Source organism: Agaricus bisporus (genome assembly GCF_000300575.1).
Source record: "Agaricus bisporus var. bisporus H97 unplaced genomic scaffold AGABI2scaffold_11, whole genome shotgun sequence".
Taxonomy (NCBI): Eukaryota; Fungi; Basidiomycota; class Agaricomycetes; order Agaricales; family Agaricaceae; genus Agaricus; species Agaricus bisporus.
This window is the reverse complement of record NW_006267346.1, coordinates 1206889-1216287: the sequence shown is the minus strand read 5'-3', so window position 1 is coordinate 1216287 and position 9399 is coordinate 1206889. Positions and strand designations below refer to the sequence as shown.

Here is a 9399-nt window from a genome sequence, read left to right as displayed (position 1 = left end):
GGAGATTATCAGTTTGGTTTAATAGCAAGGGGTGGGGGGAGGTCGAGAATGAAGGGGCAGAGTGTGTGTTCTTGGGTTTTTTTGTTTCTTACTGGTTGACCACACCTACACACTTCCCTAATACTTCTATATCCAACCTTGCTACTTCTATATCCAACCTCTGACCTTGCTACTTCTACTTACTACACAAACTTCTTCTCTTCTTTTCATAACTTGGCGCACTTTGAAAATCTCATATGTACGAGGTACGTGGAAAAAAAAAAAAGATTTTCGGACCAGTCGGCTTAACAGACATTTTAGATACGGGACCGCACGGTCTCGCAGTAACAACCATCAGAAACAAAAAAAGCCCGTTGCCCAAAACGTACCCACGGAGAAATGGAGAGCTCGGCAACGAAAGAAAGAGCTGAAGCCGTTGTCGGGAAGAGAGAGCTGCCTGATTTAGCGTGAAGGGGTGAATCAGTGGAGGTGTGGGCTGGATTTGGCAGGTCGGGCACGAGGAGAGCTAGGGTTATGGGCAACGGGCGTAACGGAAAGGGGGGGCGAGCTGGTTTGGACGAGGCCGAGACGGCGAGATCTGTGCCCGATCTGAGTGCCGGATTTGGGTGCAACGTGCTGATTTCTTGGAAAGACTATAATCTCTGTCTGGTGCAAAGAGTCCCACACGTCCCCTCTCTCCAATGCCCGCCATCCTCAATCTCAAGTTCAAGGTGTGTTCTTAGCCGTCAACTTTCACTTTCACACTCACTTTCGTAGGGGAACAAGTCTTTCGTCGCCTTTTCCAACCTCAACGATTCCGAGGCCCTCACAAAGACCTGGAAGGTCCGTCCGCTCCTCTCTTTTCTCGTCCTTTTCGTCCTCAACTCTCCCCTCCAGGTCTGCACAAAGGTCGCCAGCTTCCTCGAACAGGGCCAGCGCCTTGAAAACCTGAGTTGGCGCCTATGGCACCTCCAGAACCTCATGGTCGACACTGACAACGCAAAGTCCAAACGCGAGTTCAAAAAGCTCTCCAAATGTATGGGCGACAAGCTCGACAAGGAAAAAGGCCGGTACGTTCTTCCTTTTTTTTTCCAACTTTACTCCCTCCCTTATCTTATCTCTCTCTCTCGCTCAGGAGTATCGAAGAACTCGAGGCACCCGACTACAAGCGAACTCCGTCCTCTGAAATGATCCGTCAGCGCGCCGCCGAAAAGGAGCGTTACCGCGAGCAAAACGCAAAGCCGGGTACAATCAAGCGTATGCAGTTCACGTTTAGCGTCGACCAGCCCTCTGCTCCCGGCGCTAATCTACCCGTCAAGAAGCCTGATCTCAAACCCTCGCCCGAGTTTACCAAGCGCACTCGCGCCGCAACCCGTGCTCAGGCAGATGACTCGACCCTGGCTTCGTCTTCTTCTGCCATCTCTGATGACCTCCCCTCCCTCAAGTTTGATTCCATTTTCAATCAGGGTTTCGGCCCGTCTGCTTTGCTGTTCCCCGCTCCCACTCTTACTACCCGTCTCAGCTACGGTGAAGGGCTCAACCCCTCCAATGACGACACGTTTACCGTTTCGCGTCCAACCATCGAGCTCCCCCTCGATGAAATCCTCAACACTGTCGATTCTCCTCCCCCCATGCCACCACCACCAGCACCACCAGCACCAACACCACCACAACAACAACAAGACGTCGTCATGCGCTCCGTCCCCTCAAAGCGAAGAACACGCAAATCGTCCGTTGCTACCCGCGACGATGGCGATAGCGACCACGACACTGCCGCTGATACCACTCCCTTTGCTTCAGCCCTGAAATCCTACACTCCTCTATCGCAGGCGGTAAAGGAACCCGAAACAGTCGCTCCATCCAAACTGAACCCTCTCTTCTCTACTTCTGTCACTCGTACAAACCCAAACACCCGTCCAACACTCACTGTCAAAACTCAAACATCAGCCCGTTCTTCCGGCCCGGGAGCCACCGCCACATCACTCAATCCCTCTACGCTTCGTAGTAGCAATAGCAGTGGCGCTCCTGGAGGCGTCAAAGCCGAATGTTCCAATTGTGGTGCTACACATACGCCTTTGTGGCGAAGAGGGTTGAACGACGAGTTGAATTGTAATGCCTGTGGTTTGTATTGTAAATTGCACAAGAGACCGAGACCGAAGAGTATGAGGAATAGTCATGGTGGGAGTGGTAGTGGGGGGAGTAGTAATAATACTGGGAATGCGGCTGTGGAGAGACCTTTGACGGTGTCGAATGCGAGTATTGTGCAGAGTGTGACGCATGGGATTGGGGGTGGAAGTAATAGCAGACAGGATCCTGTGGATGTTTTGGGTGAGTTTATATGCGCTAAAACCTCTTTTTTTTTTTACTGAGAAAGGGGCTTTAGGTTCGCAAACGGCACAGTGTTATAATTGTAATACGACTGCTACTCCGCTTTGGAGAAAGGATGATGAAGGAAAGACGGTGTGCAATGCGTGAGTTTTTTTGTCTTCCCAAAAACGATTTTTTCCCATTTTGACACTATTTTTATTAGATGCGGTTTGTATTATAAACTTCATGGTTCGCCACGGCCTATTTCGATGAAATCGGATGTTATACGAAAACGGTCTCGACATGATGCTCGGCGTGGTTCCAATGCTGCTTCCTCTGCTCCTGGAAACATAAACAACACCAACACCAACACCACATCCATCGAAGATACACAATCAGCAAGTCCAACTGCCAGTCGTCGAACATCACCTATCCATGATCATGATCATGATCCTCCCTCTCCTATATTAGCACCTGATTCATCTACGACTATGTCAGGACCGAATTCGAGTTCGGCAGTGAATGTGAATGTGAATGCTGCGACGACGACTTTGGGGTATGATTATACGCAGGATGGGTTGACGGATGCGTTTGGAACGACTCAGTCGGAGTTGGTGGGTGCGTTGGGACAGGATCAGACGTCATTGTTTCAGAATACTTTTCAGTTTCAGTATCCGGGGCCTTATCATCCGGATTATTTGTTGCAGATGTATACGGCGCATATGCATGGTGTAGGTGGTGGTGTGACCACTAGTGGGGGTGCGGGTACGGGGAATGCGGGTGCGAGTCCGGATTTGGGGAATGTGGATTTGAGTTCGCCTTCGAGTTCGAATTCGGTTGGTCAACAACAACATCAACAACATAATTTGCAGCAACATCATCATACGACGAGTCCGGATGATTTGGATTTACCGTTGATGAGTCCGAGGTTGACGAAGAGGAGGAGGATGAGTATTGATTCGTGTATTGAAGAACCACCTGTTTCGGCTGTGTCGTGGTATTCACCGGAATCAAGTTCGATTTCGCTTAATGGTGGTGGTACTGGGGGGACGTCGTCTTCGTCGTCGGGGTTTCCGTTTGGGAATACGTTTGCTACTGTTACGACGACGACGACGACAGGGAGTGGGGGGCAGAAGGAACAGGGGTTGGGGTTGATTGGGATTTCGCAGCATCATCATTCGCAACAAGGGCAGGGACAGCATCATCATCATTCGTTATCGCAACCTGAAGCTTCGACTTCGTCGCATCTTTTACTTCATTCTTCAAGTTCATCGAATTCTTCTTCATCTAGTTCTGGTTCGAGTTCTTCTTCGTCTCCACTTCATCATCAACAGCAACAACAACAGCAACAACAGCAACAACAACATTCACATTCGCATTCACTTTCACTTTCGCATCTTTCACCCCATCTTTCACATTTGCAAAATTCACATTCTGCACATACTTCTTCTGCTTCTGCTTCTTCGCATTCGACTCATTCTCATCATCATCATCATCATTCAATGTCACTTTCACATTCACTTTCGAATTCGCATACGCATACGCATACGCATACGGGTGGACCTGCGTTGAGAGGGTCTGGGAATACGTTTTGGCATCCGCCTATGATGCCTTTGAGTGATGAACAGTTTCAACAACAGCAGTGTCAACCACAATCTCAATCGCAACAATCACAACAATCACCATCACAGCAGAATCAACAACAACAACATAGGATTTTGAGTAGGTCTTCACCGTATTTGAGTTCGGCTTCGTCTGGTTCGAAATCGTCGTTGTCGCCATCGTCAGATATGGATATGGAGATGGAGATGGAGATTGAGGAGGATAGTCCTATGGATTATATTCATGGTTCTACGAGTGGGACGAAAGGGTTAGGGAGTGGGACGACTGGGACAACAGGGAGTGGGAGTGGGATAGGGACAGGGACGACGACGGTGATACAAGATGATGAGAGTTTGTTTTCGGCTTATTTGAATCATCATCCTGCGACGCCGGATGAGGGTGGAGGGGAAGTTGTTGTTTAACGCTTTAGGTTCTAGGTTTTGGTTTGAAAACAAACACAAATGCGTTTTGCTTTTTTTCTCTTTTTTTCCTTGATGATGATGATGATGATGATTAGAAAAAAAACAAAGTATTATTCTCATTATGGTTTCGGACTGGCTCTTTTTGAAAAGTTAAAAAATGTTTTTTTTGGTGTTGTTTTTTATTTATTATACCCCCGATTGTTGAAAAAATGAAAGAATTTATTGTATTTTTATATTGTGTTTTTTGGAAAAGAAGGATGTTGTGCTTGGAAGATCAGGTATACCAAGTACCTTCAATCCAGTTATCACAGAGGAAGCTTGTTCTTCTTGGTGGTTCGGTGCTGGGGTTTTTGAATATGAATGAATGCTCGAGCGCGAGCGTTTATTGTTCAACTCGGAACCAAATATTTATTGGTGTTCACCTGGGGTATTAGGTATTAAGAAGGAGATGGCGAGCGCGGCGCTCGGGAATAAAAGGAGTAGGGTTGAAGTAAATTTAGGATGGTGGAGCATAATGCATAAGACGAGAAGAAGGATTTCTTGGTTCTTGTTTTTTTTTGTTCGTTTCAACTTTTTTTTTTTGAAGTGCTTGGATATGATGCGCGTACAAGTAATGCACTAGTTTGAAAAGACTTTGTTTTTTTTTTCCTTTCACAAATTGTTGGTTCGGTGTTGGTGTTTTTGATTTGTCAATGCCCGAGCGCTCATGGAATTGATTATAGAGTCTTTTTTATGCTGTTTCAAACTCGGAACCAGTTTGTATATATTACAAGTAACGTAAAATCTAGACCTGGGGTATTATGATTTATGAGCATCGGTTTGACACTTTTTAATAACTCTTGGTTCTATGAAATGAGATTCGTTTGCCACCGAAGTCTACGGAGGCAGTTGGAGTCATTTCAAGTACTTTTACATACATACATACTTTCATTCTCGCTTGTAACGGATTATGGAACATTATACTTCTTCTGTCTTAATGAACCTCGAACCTCCAAGGCCCTCAACAACGGCCGTTCCCACTTTATATCACGAGGTAGTACTAAAAGCACCACTTGGTAACGTATCACGATATGTAACTTACGACAAGAGGAGCTTTCCAACGGATTCTCCCACTCGGATTTAGGTCCGTCCTTGAAAGCATGAGAGTTGATCTTCGTACGAAGGTAATGTTATTATTAAGTACCTACATATGGGAGAACTCGTGTTTTTTATGGGGAATTTGATACGTATACGGGGATATAAGTATGGGTTAGTATAGATGAGAGCCCCACCCAAATTCATTGTTGTTCGGCTTTACCCTTGTTCGGTTGTCGTGGTACTTGGTAAAAGGTTCCCCATTCTGCTAAAATTGTCTTTCCATGCGGTCCTCGAGCCTTCTGGAGAAGAAGATAGGACCTTCTATTCTGAACGAACTGCCGGAATGTCTCTTGTCAGACCTGACACCGTTGTACGATGTAGACTGAACATCATGATGAATAGACTTAAACCAGGATTTGTATCAGAAGTATTTGATTTTTTTGACGTTTGGTGAGTATTTCTTTTGTTATTTTTTGGGTCGCAAATCGAACAGTATGATCACCATGCATGATGCATCGTTAATATGGAAGACCTTCGTTTTTTTCTGATGTGTGCTGTTACTTCTGATTCTCCCTCTCCGCTTGTTTCCGAATAGATTAGATTCTTCGCTTTCAAACGAGTGTGCGCCTATGACCGACCGGTAATGATTCTTTCCCTTTCGAAAGGATCGCGATCAACCATGTGTTTAACTTTCCCTTGTTGTCTGATGATTAGTAAACCCTCCTTTCTTCGTTGATTCTGTGAAGACAAAATCAAAACCCTTTGGAGAGCTGGGCAAAGGGTTTACTTTTGGGCCTTTATTATCTTTTCGCTTTGATTTGAATTTCTCGGGAGCGGGTTTTGTTTTTCCACGGGCTTGAATAGGAAGGTTTAGAAATTTCTTTTTGGAAAAAAACCAATTAATCATTGATCCCTTGTCACTTGATTTGTTGTTCGAGAAAATAAAACATAATGACATTTGAATGATGAGCGCTGGCCATACCAATAACATAAGAAGGGAGGCTTTTTCGCTTGCTTTCTCTATCATTTCATCCCTGTAAGCTGCTATTCAATTGCAAAAGATTGCTAAAGATCTATGACTCGGATTCGGGTTTAAAAATTTCCTTTTTTAGGTCGCTTTGTGTGAATTTTTTTCCCGGCAAGCGGCTACACGAAAAAACTGAACCATGATGCGAATGACTGTGATGGCCCGATGGGCCCGTTGCACAGCTTTCTACCGAGCCGGGGCGTTCGGCCCTTATAAAATTTATAGCTCGACGACGGGCCGCTCAGGCTCATTTCATTATACAACACGTAAACGTGACGTATATGTAGGTATGTAAGGGAGACTTTTATGAGCTCATAGCCTCCTATCCAAATGTTTAACATAAAGCATTAACTCTGAATTGCCGCTAGCGCATGCTAATCGATCTCTGTCGGTTGCTTTTGGTGGTGGTTGCTTAATCTTGATGGCTTACTTGTGGCATTTAGTTAAGATATTCGGTGCCAATCGAAGATTTGACTTCTTTAGCTTTGTGTCGTTTTTGGTTTTTTTTTTATCCTGCTGTTTTTTTTATTGGGTTGATTATTTTTATACCAATCAGGTTGTTGAGTTAGAAGCCTCGAACCGACTTGAAGTTCCTTTCTTAGCCTGAGAGCATACGTACCTGAGACACGGCTAGGACACTGAAGTCCTGACGCCCCTTACTTACAGCAGGGTAGGCTGAAGCTGGAACGATCCAGGCTTTACCAATCTTTTCTCCAGTTCACGTGCTACATCCCAGACGATCCAGGACTTTACTTTCCTTGCCTGCTATGATCGAAGGCTGGGGATTGGTCTTCACGTTGTCAGTACCTCGGGTTGTGAAAGCTCCCGTTAAAAGTGTTGAAAAAGACCTTTGCTAGATTAATGATTAACTTTTTGAATGTTTTTATTTTTATATATTTTCCCCCTGCCACATGCTTGGGCGTGGGTAGACGAATCATCACATTTACCGCGGAGTTAGCATTGTGAAGTTCAAAAGTAGAACCATTCTCCTTCTTTCCAATCTACTCCTTCCAAATTTTTGCTTCTTGACGCTCTTCACCGCCGAAAATGAAAATCTTTGATGTGTATTATTGGTTCATAGCATTTAATAACTTCTTCCAGTTAATCATACACTTGAGTTTACAGTACCGTTGACACTGGTCCACGGTCCGTGAGTACTTCGAGCTAATACTACCGACTTATGACTGCTTGCTGCTTAATCTTCGCACAAGAAGGTGACTATGACGGCAGTCATACTACCAAGCCCAATTCACCAGCTTGATCAGTCCAGATTCCAACACTTTACAGGGTTTGAAGTCAAAGAGACATATTCCATTGTGAGGTGAGATATAGACGAGACTCATCTTGCGCGCCCGAATGTATGTGACACCCGAGCTACGTCGCAGACAATCGGGTAGGCATACCTGGTTTTGCATTTGGGACGACGTTCATTGTGTCCTTTAAAATAGATAAGTTAGGCCTAGGAGAGACTCAATTATAGGCCGGCGAGAGTGACGATATTAACAGTCATAGGGAAAGAGAACGTGTGCCAGGCGACCGGGTACATATGTCAACGTTGAATCTTTGGGTCTTGTGGCCTAAGGCTAGTATGCAGATATGATGAGTAGTGCATCTTGATATGGGCGGGTTATATTAAGTAGTGATGGCCGGTTTATGATCAGCGTTCATCAACGTTAACTTCAACACCGACGCGCGTGAATTCTTACTAGGAGTGGCACAACCGACGCGGTCAAACTGCGCTAACACAAGTATCCGGAATTTTGGGACAAGAAGTTATTAAAGTGCTATGCTCGAGTTTCAGGATCGCGTCGTCGCGAATCAGCGTACATCAACCCTGCAGTGGTGTTTTCTCACGCCTACCCTTTCAATTATATTTCTTTACCAAGTTGCGCTGTCCCTTTGAGGATCACATCTCCAGCCCAGGAATTGGATGCAACAGCAGCTACTTGCGCCCAATTAAATGGTTGAATCCTATATCCATACGATATCCACACTGCCTGCAATGGTAGTAGTCGATGATGCATGATGGTTTCGCTGTCATTCCCCCTGAGAAGGCTACTGCTACTGTGAGTCAAGTCCATAGCTCGACAATACATTATCTCAATCACCTCTGGTTAAAGACTATGGTTTGAACAAACAATTTCCGTTGAGGCCGTCCGACAACCCCTTTATTGCGTATGACTCGGTGCACACGTGCAACGATCAAATGAACATTATGTGGGCCCAAGTGGCTGGAATGAATATGGCATGCAAAGCCTACATTGAATTCAACCGTCATCCTCAATATCTTATCCATAGCCAGAGCTTTCGCCTGTTCTAGACAACCTCTAGTGCAGCCACAACCTCTAGTGCAGCCAGATCGCTAAAGTTCTCAAGTTATGACCGTTAACAAACGTTTCTCGGGCTTCCACTCACAGACATTTAACGCACAGGTTCTCTTCTGACCCGGAGGCAGACTCGTAAACGACTGTCTACCTTCCGCTCTTGATCTCGGTGAGTGCTTCAATCAATATTTCAACTTATTCAACTCCTCACCTACGTGATTCTAGATGTGAGTCCTTCCTGAGAAGGTCTCTATTCTCTTGAAAACAAATAACGTAAATCATTTCTGAGGTTCCGTGTGGAATGTACCATATAGATACCGTAGTTCCACTTGAAGCACAGAGCTTTCCAACGGCGAGTATGAAGTCCGATATGGGATTAAGTCTTTGCCGCTCAGGAATCATGAAGAAGCTAGTAACGAATTTCTACATGGGTTTGAAATGAATACTCGCACTCGATTGGCGAAGGAATCGGAAAATTGTACCTGGCGAACGTGGATCGGTTGTCAAATTACTCGGAAATTTGCCATCCCCGCCGGTTCTTCGGATACTAGATTTCTTCAGTGGCCGGTCTTATCTAATGTGTCGATCCCGCCCTAGTGCGAGGCCCAAGAGGGCCCAGGGTTGCAAGAGCGAGAAACAACTCTAGAGAGAAACTTTTCTA

The 9399-nt window shown here is 45.4% G+C and overlaps 1 protein-coding gene across 1 annotated transcript; it reads left to right on the top strand.

Moving 5' to 3' along the window:
• Window positions 1–680: 680 nt before the first annotated feature.
• Window positions 681–4310, top strand: AGABI2DRAFT_121841 (hypothetical protein; the record flags this gene model as incomplete). Its single annotated transcript, XM_006455865.1, has 6 exons — window positions 681–710; window positions 757–822; window positions 877–1049; window positions 1115–2307; window positions 2363–2450; window positions 2510–4310. The coding sequence occupies 6 exons, from the start codon at window positions 681–683 to the stop codon at window positions 4308–4310; spliced, it is 3351 nt and encodes a 1116-aa protein (XP_006455928.1).
• Window positions 4311–9399: the final 5089 nt, after the last annotated feature.